This window comes from Alligator sinensis, unplaced genomic scaffold, assembly GCF_000455745.1.
Source record: "Alligator sinensis unplaced genomic scaffold, ASM45574v1 scaffold301_2, whole genome shotgun sequence".
NCBI classification, from domain to species: Eukaryota; Metazoa; Chordata; order Crocodylia; family Alligatoridae; genus Alligator; species Alligator sinensis.
Window position 1 is genome coordinate 4644879 of NW_005841874.1, and position 16539 is coordinate 4661417.

Below are 16539 nucleotides of genomic sequence, written 5' to 3' on the forward strand. Positions count from 1 at the left end.
CAAATCAGAGGACCCTTTAATCCCTCTGAATTGAATCGGAACTGTCTGAATTGATTCAGAAAGATTTGGGGATTCGGACGTAGACACAGCTTTAAATGTTTTTTCTACATACCTCTAGGTACCAGGCGGCTCATGAATGCTGCGATGCTAGGGTGCCTGGAGTGTCCTACAGGAGTGTGGGCGCTCCCCAGCACACTTGGCAGCAGACCTGGAAGTGGACCAGAAGCACTTCCGGTCCACTTTTGGGTCCACCGGGGAGTGCGCCGGGGGACCCCCCCATTCCCTCCTGGCTCAGCGACTGGTGCCTCCTGGGTCTGGTCCACTTCTCGGTTCGCTGCTGAGCATGTGGAGGGCCCCCCGCACTCTTGTGAGACGCGCCCCAGCAGCACAGCGTTCACAAGCCACGCTGGTACCTCGAGGTATGTAGAAAAAACATTTAAAGCTGTGTCTGTGTCCGAATAGCTGATTCTCCAAATCGGCATCTAATCTTCAGATTTGGATTCAGTCAAATCAAATCATGGACAGTGATCCGAATCAACAGATCGAATCCCTGTCCCTGATTCAGGCCAAATCCAAATCCGACTCAAATAGGACCTGCTTCATACATCCCTAATAGCTACAGTGCTATTTGTACTTGGGATAGAGGATTGAAAGCTAGTTTCACATATGCATATGTGAGCTTCAGACTTGCCCTTTAGATGAAATTCACACCTATATAGTCATCCTTATTAGGTGCAAATGAGGATTTAAGTGATGCATAAGTCTGTGCTGGTCTTCTACACAGGGGTGAACTTGATCTGGAATTAATATTTGCGGTATTTTTGCAGTATTTGCCCAGCAGTAGCCAAAACAAAGCTTTCTGCACTAACAAGGTTAGTTTTGCAAAATGACACTTGTTCAAAGCTTTGAAGGACAATGGATAAAGAATGGGAGAGGAAGTTTAAGTAACTCTGAATAATTGTCAAGGTAATAGGAAAGTAAGTAAAATGTCTTAGCTAGAGGTATATGTTTCTCTTTGAGAAAGCTGTAGATTGACTATATAGTGAAAGTCAATGTACTTGCTTGTGTACTTGGGATTCCATTATCTACATATCACAGCACATTTATTTAAAATGATGGATTACAACAGTGAAAGCTGAATCTCCCTTTGAAGAGAATTAATATACATCATCCCTTTGCACATATAACCCTGCCAAGTATTGTTAAAGTCCTGTGTTTCTTAATTAATTGCCCCACACATAGGAACTAACTCCTAACATATGTATAGAGCTTTACACATCCATGTTCCAACACTAATTTACAAGAGTGGTAGGCAATTTGCTATTCTAACCAATTACTTTTGTCCTTGGCCAAAATGAGCAGCAAAGACAGTACCTCTGGTTAATTGGAAACACAAGAAAGATGTCCCTGAATATTTCTCTATGAAGTATAGCATTAAATATACAAATACAGATATAGGTCTTTATTGTATGATTTCCCCATTTTTCCTACATACTTTGAAAAGCTGTGAAAGAGTTGACAATCTGGTTTAAATATATTCTTTGCCATCTGTGTTAGCACCCAGTGAACTGAGTGCAGCAGCCTTTGCTTCAGGCTGTCTGCAGACTCAGGCAGAAGTTTCTCATCTCTTCACACACTTCAAATTTTTAAAGGTTTCCTCCACGGTCAAAGAGTTAAAGCCTTTCTTTGTGTGAACAAAAGCTTCAACTGAAGAACAACTACGATGCATGCCTATCCTCCCTCATCTTTGGGTAATTTTTTGCAGAGAGGTCTGGAAGGCATGCTTCATATTTAGGGTTATGCATTAAATCATAGTAATATACACCATGCCAGTTGTTGTAGTCTTGTTTCTCACCTGGTCGATACATTAGAACAAGAGCTGCTGAGGAAACCAAAATTATCTCCCAGACCTCTTCTCTTTCCGGCAACCAGAAACAATTTTCCCCTTATTTTTCTGGAACTGGCAATGAACTAAATAGTTATTTGCAGAGCTGCCATTTGAAACAGGTACCTGGGTGAAGGAAAAGTGAGCAACTGCCATATAAGAAGATGAAGGTTATTCCAAGCCAACATATTAGGCAGGAACTGAAGAGTGGGAGGAGGATGTAGTAAGTCAGAAAACGTGGAGAAAGTGCATTAATATTTAATAGTATAATTCCTTCCTCCAAAGCAGGGTGTCATCAAGGAGCCAAGGAGGCTCACTTTTTTCAACTGATTCTCATCTCAGTTATCCTAGGGTGAAGTCAGTGGAGGTCTATGCCTTGTACAGCACTGCAGTCACTTGGCAGTGGCATAACAACTGGGGTTTGGGCCCAGGGCAAACCCTGCACAAGTGTCGTAGGGGGCAGGAAGAGGAGCAGGTTTCAAGGGTGGGAGGACACAGGAGATCTCACCCAAAAATGCCCTCTGGCTGCTCCTGCCACTGCATGCTCTGCTTGTCCCGGCTCTGTGTCTAAATGAAGTCGCAGCATGGTTTTTGTGCACCAGCTGCTACTGCAAGAACAATCTTGTGGGGCTGTTTTTGCTGCTGGGGTGCAGACTCTGCAGGGGTGGGGAGCGATTTTGGTGCCCTTCCTGAGTCAGTGCTTGAGGCTGGTGCCTTCTTATCCATGCTTAGTTAAGCTGCTTCCCATTGGTTCAAAGTTTGCTATCCATAGTACCCAGTGACACATTGCCCAATAACAGTAGCAAAGTAAGATTGCAAGTAAAAAAAAAAAAAAAGGGTATCTTCTAATTTTTCTTTAGAACTTTGGCTATTTTCGGCATAGTATCATCATTGCTAAGTGGTTTGTGTCCCTGGAAACTCATGGGGTTTAAACAGACTGAAGGAAGGCAGGTCAAGGATATCATCAGTAGTGCTGGGTTAACAAATGTATTAACCTTAGTCGTGCTTTAAAGTGCTGACATCAGTCTTTATGAGGGATCAAAGTATCCAGGACTCAGCTGGAGGCTGGGATCAGTGACTGTTGATCTTACACTGGTGTTTATAACTTATGCCTGCAAACTCACTAATGAAGTCAGCTCCCGCACCTGAAAGATGAGGTCATGTAATGTCAGTGAAACAGGAGGATTAAACATCAATTGCATTTAAACAACATTAAAACTAATATATGCAAAATGGTTTTTCCTGGAAAGAGATAAAAATATGTGATTTTTTTCCCCCCAAAAAACCTTTCTGTTATTTGAAGAAGTTTAAGCTTTTTGGACACATAAAAATACAGACAAAGGCAGGCTGTGTATTTCAGGCTGCCTAGTTCAGAGCTGGATGGAGAAAAACCCCAAGTCAAAATAGCCCTGCTACAAATCTAATGTAAAACTCTTTGATGATTTTTTCCTTCTGGGGTGCAAGTTATTTGTTAAATAGTGTTCCCCTAATACTGTGAGGCTGTTTAGCTTGTGAAATGCCTCCAAAGATTTAGTCAAGTAATGCATTCAATAAAAAAAACCAAAACAAAACTTGCAAAATAATATATTCAGCTAATTGTGTTCAATCAGCTCTGTTTAGCTACTCTAATATACTGAGCACCTATAATTGTAGTATCTGGGGGTTTTATTGCATTCATAAATGCACACTGAGTTCTAAGGAAACATGCTGCTCCGTTGGGTATGTACTTAGATTATGCTTCTGTTTTATTAATGTTGACAATTATCTTTATGATCCTTAATAGAAGTCGGTGTGTAGGGCTTTTGAAAAACACAGTTTTAGTCCATTGCAAATGGCTTTCTCTGGTAGCTCTTTAGGGTAACAAGGCATTACAAACTCTAATTTATATAAGCCTTATTCGCATCAAATCCTTTGTACTCCCGTCTCCTTTTATTGCCAAGGTACATTCTTTTAGAGTTTCTAGGAAAGAACTCTGTCACACCGAGGGAGGATCTAGTGGCCTGGTACAAACTAGTCAGAGGGGACCAGCAGGCATTGGGGGAGTCCCTGTTCCCCCAAGCACTACCAGGAGTGACAAGAAATAACGGTCACAAGCTGGCAGAGGGTAGATTTAGACTAGACATCAGGAGGCGCTACTTCACTGTCAGGGTGGCTAGGACCTGGAGCCAACTTCCAAAAGAAGTGGTGCTGGCTCCTACCCTGGGGGTCTTTAAGAGGAGGCTAGATGAACACCTTGTTGGGGTCGTTTGGCCTCAGTACTTTTTCCTGCCATGGCAGGGGTTCGGACTTGATGATCTGCTCAGGTCCCTTTCGACCCTACCAACTATGAAACTATGAACCCATCGGCTTCCTTTTACATTTTAGCTGCTGTGCTGGTGCTTTCCTGGCCAAACTGGTACTACAGTTTTTTTAGTTGCAATTTAATTGCATCAGCAGCCCCAAGTCAAGAGTAAGGCCTCTTGTGCTAGGCACTGAACTGATGCCTGTTCAGTGCATGGTGAGAGAAAACCTCTGTCTTAAAGAGCTTGGATTTGAGGTGATCTAGAAAGAGGGAGATAACAAGGGAAGCAAGAGCTAATGCAATACGCACGTCTCTTGAATTCCAGTCTAGTGTCTTGTCTAGATTCAGTGGGTACACCAGCATGGCCCTCCACAACGCTGCTTGTCTCACACAATTACTTTCTACCCCAGTGACACCTGGGGCAACACTGTGTACAAGCTTACGCAGCAAGAAGGGAGGATGCCAATTCTTCTTTCTCTATCTTGGATAGTTTGTTCTCTTTATTCCACACCTTGCATTTGAGTTTCGTTCCTGAAATTGTTATGGATGAAGTTTAAACTCCTTGGATATTGATACACCCCTAACCTGTATGTTATAATACATTAAAACAGTGTGGAAAGAGCATACAGCACACCCTAACATCCTTGCTAGGACTTTTTCTGTTTATACCTAGTTTTTCTGACTCCAATTCGTTGTGGATGAAGTGCTGCCACCTATTGGATATGGCAGGGAAAAGTTTTCTGCAAATTAAAATAATAGAAAAATGTATTACAATACTTGTCTGCTGTGAAAATGTCAAGTGCTATTAATCTAACTCCCCTTGCAGTGTTCAAAGAAGTCAATACCAGATAAATAGATACATGCATGCACAGCATCTGCCACCTATCAAACTATAGTTCTTTTTTTTAACAATGAAACACTATCCACTGCTTAATCCTAGCCAAATTAACTAAAATCCTAAATACTTCTGCATAGTTGATAGGATGGGGCAAGGGGTATAAATGGTTAATATATGAAAATAGCTGTTCTAGATACAAAGGGTACAAGCATATTTAAAGCTACATTCAAGAGTCTTGACTGCAGTGCGAAGCATCTTTGAGTGTCACATCACTGACAACAGAAGAACAATTGATTCCTGGCTGTTGTCAGCTATGCAATATTTGAATTTAACTATTCATAAAACTAAAAACATCTCAAAGCTTTTCCAGTTAGGCAGAAAAGAAGAACTGAATACCACCAGAGAATATATAGAGAGCAGAAGAAAGGATAGGAACGGACAATTTGAAATAAGATTGACTTCTTTTGGTATAAGTTAGCTCCTTTAAAGTCAGTGAGCCTGAATCTCATTAAATTCACAACATTTCCATTGCTGGAAAGAGAGTTTACTGTGAATGAGACTCATGCCCCATACATTTATGTGGAATCCGACACAACACTTATGTTTTTTTAGAAAGAGAATAATGGTTACAACCTGTTTTGGGTATAGATTAAAGATCAAGATTTGAAGCATTCAAGAAAGAGACTGGTCTGGTTTAGTGTATGTTGGGATAAGCCTGGGTGCACTCCCCTGAAATAGAATAATACCTTTGTAGCTGACAGCAGAGACAAGCCTGCTCATGCTGAATGGTACCTTTCATCCCAAATCTTTAAAGCACTTAGAGTGTCAAGGGATATCTATTTTGCCCACTCTATCTCCATGTCTCTAGTTGGAAGGCAGCAGCCACTGCTAACAGCACATAGCAAAAGCTCAGAACTGCAAGCGCAGATCTTCATCTGCTTGAAACTGAGCTGGCGGGTTGTAGTCCTGGATGCCGAGGGCCTGATGCTCTTGCACATGTGCAGCCGTTCAGGGTCAGATCCAAACAAAACACGTAAGGTGAATTTACATATTACACGTAGACCGTACTAAGGACACTTAACAAGCTTTAATGTACAGATCCTTGCATGCTAACTTGTGTTAAGTGCCCTCTGAGAGTCTCAAAGTGAGGCTACTTCAGGTGAGGGTTACTTCTAGCTATGCTACCTAGCTCGTGTTAGGGTAACTTCAGTCTGCTTCATGGAGATAGAATGAGCAGTCTTCCATCATCCCAGGATGCACCAGTCCCCGCCCCCCACCAGAGCAGGGATAGAGACCAGGGGTGTTTATACACATGCTCTGTGAATGGGGGGAGGAGGGACACTTTAATTAGAGCAGCTCTAATTAAAGCAGCCAGAGCACCATGTGTGTCAGCGCCCCCATACGGGAAAATGGTGGCAGGGGCACTTTAACTAAAACTCATTGAACAAGCCATTTTTTCAGTATGGGGATGCTGATACCCGTGACGCTCCAGTAGACTCAATTAATCAAGTCTGCTCCAATGCACTGTAATTACAGTGCATCAGAGCAGCTTCCCTTCATGGGTATAGGTGCCCAAGGTGCCCTAGCTCCTAGCCATCCCACTGCTTGCCAGCTCCTTAGGCACTACTCTACCTAGTTTTTATATCCTAATGGGGCTTAGGTCTGGGTGGCTAAGAGCTTAAGTGCCCTGTGGGGCATGATTTTGCAGATGTGCTTTGAGCACACCTGCAACCTTGAGGACAGCACAGACATAGCAGCCAAGGACTCTTCTATTCAAAATCACAGCTGGAGGGAGAGCAGATGTTACCCCCGGTGATTACCTTTTGCATAACACCATAGTGGTTAGAGCACTCTCTCGGGAAGTGGGAGACATTAGTCTCAGTCCGGGGAGATTCAAACCAACATTTACACTTCTCAAAAGACTGCCCTAGGCACCCTGTGATGACCTGGGTGCGGGCATCCTCCTCTTCTGCTGTTGAAGCAGGACAACCACAAGAAGAAATGAGACTTTCGTTTAGGCAGAAGAAGGGTAAGCAAGAAGGAGCGCAACACAAGAGACAAGCCAAAGCTTCCATGGTTTTCAGTGAAAATGGTGCCTGACTTTTGGCTACGATGGGATGTGGTGTCTATTATGCCTGCCAGTCAACCTTCTGTTTCTAGAGAGAGGCTGCTAGATGGAGGATTTCCACAGGAACCTTGGACATGCCAGGAATGAGTGATTTCAGTTCAAGTTCTCTGCTGTGTCAGACAACAGACAGTTAGGAAGCGCCAGCCTGAAGATCACTTGTGCAAGCTTTTGGGCACTGTATTACAACACAGGCTTTAATAATATGATCATATACTGGTATTTCCAGAAGGCCTTTACTGCATTCAAAGCCCAGATCAAATACATAGTTACTTCATATGTATCCTTTACATCTGGCATTTCCTGACTTCCCAGTTCTTGACTTTACCATGGAAGTCATCTTCTTTTAACTTAGCATGTTTTAACTTAATGCTTTTTGTGTATAATTTGACAGGAGGGAGATGAACCATTATGCTTGGACGTATAAATCAGCCACTAACTGACAGGAGTTAAAATTAAAAGTTCCCTTACAGGCCATTTATTTCCTAATTGCCCACTGTGTAGTTTCTTGGAAGTTTCTCTAAGGACTCTTGTATTGGCTCTTGTCAGAGCAGGATGCTGAGCTGGCTGCAGCTTTGCCTGAGCCAGTGTAGCAGTGCTTGTCTTCAGCATCTGTATTTTACTCCCTCAGTGGTAGCTCCAAAATACCATGAGACAAGTTATTTTTAGGGCTGTTTTTGAACTTAGGAAAGAATTTGCTTTCTTAAGCTCCTTTTTGCATAATGGGGATTGCCTAGCAATCTGTTGATGGGCTGTAAGCCTGTCCTCCACCAACACTCAAACCTTTAGATAAGGTCCAGATAATCATCATGTTTGGTAAGTACTTAACCCAAACATTTAAGCACTTACCAGCCAGGACCCTCATCTCTTGGTTTTCATCCATCATGAATCCATCATAAGGAAGAATTTCTTTACTGTCCGAGCCCCCAAGGTCTGGAATAGCCTGCCATTGGAGGTGGTTCAAGCGCCTACATTGAACACCTTCAAGAGTAAATTGGATGCTTATCTGGCTGGGATCCTATGACCCCAGCTGACTTCCTGCCCTTCGGGCGGGGGGCTGGACTCGATAATCTTCTGAGGTCCCTTCCAGCCCCGATGTCTATGAAATCTATGAATCACATTGCTTCACTTCCCGTTTCCCCCCGCTCCAGGTGAATGACAGGGGGTACACTACAATAAGCTTGAATGATCTTGGGTAAAGTAGCAAATGCTAATATTTTACTTTGCTTATACTGGGAAGCTTTCACCTCTAACCAGTCCGACTGCTTGGCTTGCATAAATAACAGAAACCCTGCAGGGTTATGAACTGCACTTCATAAATCTACTGGATACCAGAAATCATGGACTCAATCTAGACATTGGTTTTATGACACATTACAACCTGACATCTGATTCACCAGGTACCTGCCAGACCAGACATTTTACATTTCTGTTTTTCCCCACTTCCTCCCCTCCCCTCCCCTCCCCTCCTTTTCTACCCTTTGTCTTCCTAATTTCCAGCTATTTCCTTTTTCACAGACAGCCTCTTTTCTACCTTGGAAAACTACTACAGTAGAGTCTCCCTGACTTACCTTTGGCTTCCCCCCACTCTTTTTGCTCCCCTCCCTTCCCTGCTCCACATTTTGTGTTCCTAATTTCCACCTAGTTACATCCTCACTGGCATCCTGTCACACTTTTAGCTTCTTTCATTCCTTGGAGTCTCAGACCAGCAGTGACTCCCTCTGCCTGACAAAGGGTGATGGTGCCCAAAAGCTTGCTAAGAACTTCTGTCCAGCTACTCAGTTGGTCTAATAAAAGATATCACAGCTACCCAGAGAACCTTGCTTGCACAGTCATCAGTTCACTTAAGAAGGACTATTGTCAAAAGATCCAGTACAGACTCGCATGCCTACTATTGCAGCGCCTAACTTTGGGGAGTTGGCCTCTAGAGTGGAATCCAAAACCCACGACGAGGTGCGCAGGTTCCCTCCACAGTCCATGGAGAGAGTTAGGTACTCCAGGAGGGTGATCCAAAAAAGCCACGCGCTGACTGGGGAGCTGCCCAAAGCTAGCCAATGGGAAATCTGGAGCACAGGGAACATTTTTTTTTTAAAGATTTTTTTTGTATTTCAAGCCAAATCAGCCAAATCAAGTCCAAATCCGTGAGTCAGTCCAGGACCATAAGTGGCCCTACAACCAGCCAACATCCTCCACCCCCACCAGGGGCTTCAGATATTTCTAAAGTCTTTTGGCAGGCATCCTACATGCAGACCCAAGCCTGAGCTTGGGGTTCAGATGCCCCCAAGTTTTGCCTGCCCTCAGCCATATGGTGTCAGAAGCAAGCTACGGAGGAGCCTCCCGTTTCCATAAAGTGGGCTTTAAGCCCCAACACTTTGGCGGGTACTAAACCACGCCAGTAGAACAGTTATCCCTGGGAATGCTTAAGGAAAACTGCCTTGATGGACCCAGATACATGGTGTTTTCCCTGGAGCACAGGGCACAGGCAAGAGAGCACTCCATCACTCTGGCTGATCTTTAGTGTGCAATACCCCAAAGCAGTTTCCAGTTGCTTGCAAGTAGGAAATGGTAGAGTTGGGGTGATGTTATAGCCACTATCGTTCAGGAAAAGTGCAAAAGGCACAAGTCAGAAGTATTATGGGAACTTGTTGGTTTTATGGGAGTTGCTGCTGCCACCATGATCTGACCGGGCTCAATCTTTACACAAGTTCAGCTTTAACTAACTTACCATTTCAGTGACAATTAACATCTCCTATTATCTTCTTATTTGCCTACTCAGTAACTCCTAATTTCCCTGTAAGCGCTCCTCCCTTTCAGTACCCATTTTTGCTGCTTTGAACTCTGCATTGTAGCTCCATGCCTGCTTTCTATCTTTTTGCTCTGGTCCAAGAAATGCTCACTTGCAGTTTCTTAAGCATGCACAGTCTTCCTTGTGCTAAGTTGCCAGAAAGTTATCAGCCATTAGAAAGTCATTAGCTCCCAGCAGGCTCTGTTCAATTTTAAAATGACTTTACTCCCAGCATCACCTCCCTTCCCTCTTTGGCGCATAGGCATTTGACTCAAAGTTGTAAAGGGGGGGGCGGGGTGCTGTATCCACTCCAAATCCGGGTGGATCCTGCAGGTACGTGCCTGCAAATATTCCTTCAAAGAAGTGAGCGGGGTTTACTCTTTTTAAGACACAGCCAGAGGAGGAAGTGACAGCCTTTTGCACAGCGCTTAGAAAACTTGCCTGGAAAGTGGGAGTAGTTTTATGCCTTCTTCAGCCAAGAAGAGTACCCTAACCCAGAGGTGCAATGACATAGCTGGGCACTATGGGCACACACAGGGGCAGTGGTGACTACTGGTTGTTGCCACTGCCAGGTACAGCAGCTGGTTCCTCCCTCCTCCTCACCCCCAAGTTTGGCACCAGGGGCAGCTGCTCCCCAGATTGTCCTGGCCTAGTTTCACTACTCCCTAATCAGGCTGAGTCAAGGGCTCTCCACGACTCCTCTTGAAGCTGAGCCATTGTTTAGGCCTTGCACTCAGATTTATTTCTATTTGTGGTCACCTGTTCCTTTTCACTTGCCTCTATAGCACCATACACAAGGGCAGCTGTACATAGATAATAATCATTTTGTTGCAATGCATTTTCAGGAAGCCTGGGAGACATGATTCTTTTCAGGGATAAGCAGATAGCTCATTACAAAATAACTCTTGAAATCTCCTCTTTGTTAAACATAATTAGCAGTTCAAAGACGCTTGCTTTTCAAAATCTCTTGCTTGAAACTTGCATCAGATGGAGAGATGTTAATGTATGATATGGCACGTGTCAACCCGTTTGATATCACACAAAACACACATCACAGCCCTCACTATAAGAAAGACACACTTTTTCTATGACTAGCTGGCAGGGGAGGAAAACACCTCACATCATCTTAAAGCAATAACTTAAAAAAAAACTTAAACCAGTTCCCAAGTATCTGCCATTGGTTATTAGGCAATCAAACTGAATGGAGGGTCATCAGCTTGAATTTTTGACAATTACCATTGCTTTGCTTTTGAAATCTTTAGCATTTCTGTCTCATTCATTTGTTCTCTTTTAAGATATTTTCTGTTCTCATTTCCCTGCTGACTTTAATATCCCACTTTATTATTTTGCCATGGTGACCAGTTAAATCTTCTTCTGGTGTGCAGTCTGATGAAGGTGCTTTAAAGTATTTTATTATAATTATTATTTTTTATCCTTCGGGGTCAATCAAGTATTTTAATTTTCTTTCAGTTGGCCACTCTGCTGTTTGTTCCTTTTCATTCCCTGCTGAGTCCCAAAGTGCCTTTATCTTACAAGGTGGTTGTTGTTTTGTATTGTGTAGTCTTTTCCACAGATACCATTTAGACAGCTGGTAAACTATTTTTTTTATAACCCTTAGTTTCCACGATTACACAGTTTCTCATTTTATAGAAATGTAGGTGGATTATTGAAAACTCAAGCGCAGGACTTGGTAGAGGAGTTTAACTTCCCCCCAAGTCATGGCAAACTCTTATAACAATGGGTCATACTTTAATTGAGACTACAGAAGAACGGGAAAGAATAATTACAATGTAACTTTCTTAACCTAGATGAAATAAATCTTCTTGTAGGCCTCTGTGAATGAGATCAGGATCTGGCCCTTCAGACAGGGCTGGTGCAACTGCATGGGCAGCACAGGCGACTGCTGGGGGCAGCAGAAATGCAGCCTGGAGTGCTGTTTTTCCAGCCCCCTCCAATTTGCAAATGTTATTTGCAAATTTTGCAAAATTTGCAAATTTTATTTTATTTGCCTAGGGCAGCAAAAAAACTTGCACTGGCCCTGCCTTCATATAGACCACAGGCTTGACTCTAGTCTGTATAACAGGAGTAAATACAGCAAAGGCAGTGAGAATATTATATGTTATCAAACAGGCTCCATGGTCCCAGAGTCCACACAGCTAAGTTATTAGCTGTATGTTAGCCTTAAGGCTAATTTAGTTTCATTTTTTGTATCATTGGCTCAAGGTTACGAGAGTATCCAATTCTCTCCTGATCTTTCTATTAGTGATTTCCATACTGAGGTTTTACTTTTTCTTCTCTCATTACCAAAGAGGACTGATAGCCCTGAACTATGATTGCTTTTTTCTCAGTGCAGTTTAGAAAAGGCAGACAGCTGTAACAAAAAGCATATTGGAAGCCTCTGTTGAAGAGGAAGAACGTGTGATGGAAAGCAAAGCAAATGGTCAACGCTAGCTTTGGCTGCTGCATTGGGCAGACTGACTCACCCCTTCAGGCACGGGTTTGCCAAGTCAAATACAGTTTAACTCTTAATCCCCTCTCTGAAACAGATGTGTGTGATCACAAGCACACTTTGAAGGCTAATCCTGTGTGCTTTACCCAGGTGAAATGTCCATCAACTTCAATATTTGCCCAGCCAGCAGCACCGTATTTGTCCCTTGTTTCATTTGGGTGCTATTCTAATACAGGGATGAGAGGCAGGCAAATGTACCGGCTTTACACTAAAGCAGCTAACTGCCTCTTATAAATGCAGAGTAAGAGACAGGGCTGGGCCCACAGAAAATCTGGAAGGACAAGGCAGACAGAGGGTGAAAAAGGACCACCAAGAGCTGTTACACCCATATGAATGAAAGGAGGAATTGTGCACAAATGCTGCAAAATCATTTAATTTTCTTCAGTGAATGAACCCTGGTCTTCCTCACTTGTGATTGCACTCTATGATATTCTAGTGGAAATTAGGAATAAAGAACAGCAATAATAATAATACACCGCAACAACGAACAATGAGCAAATAGTGGGGGACAGTCATGGCAAGTGAATTTTGAATGCTGGCAGTTCATATTAGCATTTATACCAGCAATTTGATTATAAGTGTTATGCTCACCCTTCAGAAAGTAAAAACACACCATGCACCCTACGGCTAAGTACAGACATTCAGAAAGCCCAAGGTGGAAGCAGTCTACGTTTTGCACTTTAAGTGCCCTAGGTTAGGTCGGAAGCAAACAAAACAGATGTTCACCCCTGGGGGAGGGCAGGGGGGGGAGGAAGTGGACACACAGGCTGCCTGCACTGGCTGAGGCCAGCAGGTTGAGGGTGCTCCTGCATGCCTTCCAGTGATTTTCCCAGGCCAGAGAAGGCCGAGCCCAGCTGTGCAAGCGGCCACCTCTGATTGGCCAGTGCAAGCCCTCTCCCTAACCCCGCCACCCCACCAGTGGCCAGCTCTTAGTGGCAGTGGGGGGCATGGAGCAGAGGCCCCCACCCTGGCCTACCCAGATGTGAGCCACCACATCTGGGAGGGGCTGTGTGGAGGGGGCTTCTCCCCTTCCCCCCGCTGGCTGGCTGGGCTGGACAGTACAGCTCCTTTCCCCAGCCCCCTGTGAACAGCCAGCTGCCAGCAACAGTAGAGGGGAGGGAAAAGGAATGGAGATCCCAACCATGTGGGCTCCCTCCAGCTTTGTTGGCTTGGGTCTAGGGGGCTGGGTCCATGAGGTGGGGGCCTCTGTCTCCCCTTACCACCCCACCCCTGCTGACAGCCAGCTGGGGTAGGGCCAGGGCTGGGGACAGAAGCCACACTGGCCAGGCAGGCCAGGCAGCAGGGGTTAGAAGACCTCCACAGCCAGCCACTCCCTCCCTCCCCAGTTGGGCTGACTCAGGCTGGGGCTGACTCAGGATGTCCAGCCACCAGTAACAGCTGGTGTACCCCCTAGCCCCACCTCTTTCCTGCAGCTGGCTCTGTAGGACCCCATTCAGCCAGAAAAAACAAGCATAGTTGAACCTAGTGAGCCACCCTGCAAGGGCGGGTTAGCGGGGTCCCACAAAGCAGCCTGGGATGATGAGGGACTGCAACCTGACTTGAGGCAGGAGGGGATCTAGTACAGATGTTCAATAGACTGGTCTAACTTAAATCACTTAAGTCTGAAACAACATCCATCCAGATTCCCCCATTTTTAAGCCAGTCTACGTGCTTTGAACTTCTGTACTGTTACAGGTTTAGATTGGTTTTCAGTCACTCATGTGTGATGTCTTATGTCTAATGTCTAATGGGTTTCTGTGTAATGTCCATACCTGGCCTATGTGTTCAATCAGAAGCAAATAATATAATACGGCTCAAATTTTGCTCATCACATATGCAAAATATAGACAAGAATTGATTTGCTAGGATCATTTGAGGAATACTGGAAATATGGATTGAAGTTTTAATTTGCTTGTAGAGACTTTGGAAACAGAAGAAAGGTGATGGTTTCTGAATTAATTTATTTGCTGCCCATTGTTCAACCAGCTCCAATATATATATATATATATATATATCTATCTTCAGTGTGTGTGTGTGTGTGTGTGTGTGTGTGTGTACACAAATAGGTGTGTGTATAAATAAAGCCACAAACTCGCACAGTCTCTTTTTTCTGTCTCTGCTGAAACCGTACCTGTGCACATCACAGAAAACCAGTCCAGCTAAGCCTGTTTTAAATGTATCTGGGCTTCTTTTTTTTTTTTTTTTTAAATAAAACCCACTGATAGCTTAAACATGAGACATCTTATGGCCAGGAGCCTACCTCATCAAATCTTGTAGCATATGGTATTCCCTCTAATGGCAACATTTAACCTGCTGTAGCTCATTCACTTTATCTCGAAGTCCAGCACAGTTGCAAACATCTCCTGCATGAACCAAACTATATCAACATGATAGGATTATGAAATAGGATGACTAACACCATTCACTTTATGTTGCCATTATGGCTTTACATTGCTATTTCCAACAGAGCAGGTGCTTATTTTATTAGATACAGGGATTCATTGAGCATCCACAAACTGCCCTTTGCACTCCGTCTTTATAATAGGATTCAATACAACTGAGCAAATATAGCTTTAGTAAGGTGGACCAAATATAAGATGATACAATACCAGGATAAGCTGTCTGATTAGTGTTCAGTGTACACAGTGCAGTGAAAATACAGAGGTTCTTTGCAAGTAGGAGGAAAAGGGAAAATGTATTTAAACTCGACCATGAAGGCTTAGGGAACCTCATTTAAAGGTTCTCTCTCCTTGTAACCTCTTAGGAATAAACCTTAGCAAAAACCCAAAAGCAATTGCTTCCTTGGCATAGTTCAGGGCCGGACCTTAGTTACAATTCTCAACACTGCAGATAGCTAGGAAGAGACAAGCGCATGATTTGTTAGTTACCTTCAAATAACGGATTGACAACCTCTCCCCCCCACCTTCCCAGCCCAGAGCAGTTTGATTAATTTTTTTCCACTTACCTCCATTTGTCTCTCGGATGTTTAAAGCACAGGCTCATCTTGTCCCGCAGCAGCACAGATTCTCTGCTGCTGCGAAGCATTAGCTTGTCTAATCACAGAAAGTATCCTGACAGAAAGGAAAAGCATAAAACAAACACAGAAACCCAAGAGGGAAACTACACCCTAAAGACCAGGCACTAATAGCAACCGAGAGACAGGAAGGGAGAGAACACTCCTCCTGGTTGCCAACTTTTTCCGTTGATGTCTCTGTGGCTCCTTTGGAAATAGAATTCATTGCTACAATGCGGTATCCGTGATAACTTTTCCTCATCCCTATAGCAGGCATTCTCTAGTGTTAGAGCTGAACCACAAGACACTGCTTGATGCGACTGGGTTGTCTGAATCCTAGTAAGCAAATAAATGCAAATATAACCTAGGAGCAGGATGGCCTAAGAACATAGTTCTAGAGAGACAACAATTATTAAAGGTACATTCTTCCATTTTTTCTTTATTAGAAGACCACATGGATAACTACATGGCTTGAAAGATTTAGTGGACTGGGAGGAAATGAACAGACAAGTAATGGAGTGATTTTTAAAAGCCTGATGGGTAAGAAAGTGAAAGAAGTTAAACTGGATTTATTATACTTGGGTGCACCTACATGTGCAATTAAATGCCCAGAAAAGCTTATTGGCAGTAAGCTTTTCCCAGCAGAGTGTCTACACATGCTCCCCGTCAGGAGCAGATTTGCTCCCAAGGGGAGCAGTTCAGTGCACGGCTACTCTGCCTAATTTGCCAGCTGTGCCCCCCTACAGCAGCCAGGGGGAGCTCCAGGCTCCCCTGGGTGCCAGCCCTGGGCCGGCAGGGGGCATTAGAGTTAGGTCCTGGTCTCTGAGGGGTGGGGGAAGGTGTCCTACCTCCAGGGAAGCTGCCTCCCAGCCCTGTGCCTGATCTGTGGATCGGGACATGGCTCTGGGAAAATGTGCCCTCCCACTGCTGCTGCTTCCCAGCCCTGTGTCCTGATTGGCAGATTGGGGCAGGCAGCTGGGAAGCAGCAGCTGTGGGAGGGCACACTAGTCTACTGCGCAGTAAGGCATCTTGTGTAGATACACTCCTTGTCTCATTACTATTCCTAGTGCTAAAAGGCAACTGCACTGAGACGGAGAGATCAT

The 16539-nt window shown here is 44.1% G+C and overlaps 1 protein-coding gene across 3 annotated transcripts in view; it reads right to left on the reverse strand.

Annotated features, from left to right (window-relative positions):
• KCNMB2 (potassium calcium-activated channel subfamily M regulatory beta subunit 2) overlaps positions 1-15494 on the reverse strand; it is a 244461-nt gene extending 228967 nt beyond the window's left edge. For all 3 annotated transcript variants that reach the window (XM_025196003.1, XM_025195999.1, XM_025195998.1), the window contains exon 1: positions 15389-15494. In XM_025196003.1, coding sequence (XP_025051788.1) covers positions 15389-15468 — 80 coding nt within the window. In that variant the 5' untranslated portion in view covers positions 15469-15494. The remainder of the gene's footprint in view (positions 1-15388) is intronic.
• Between the last annotated feature and the right edge of the window lie 1045 nt (positions 15495-16539).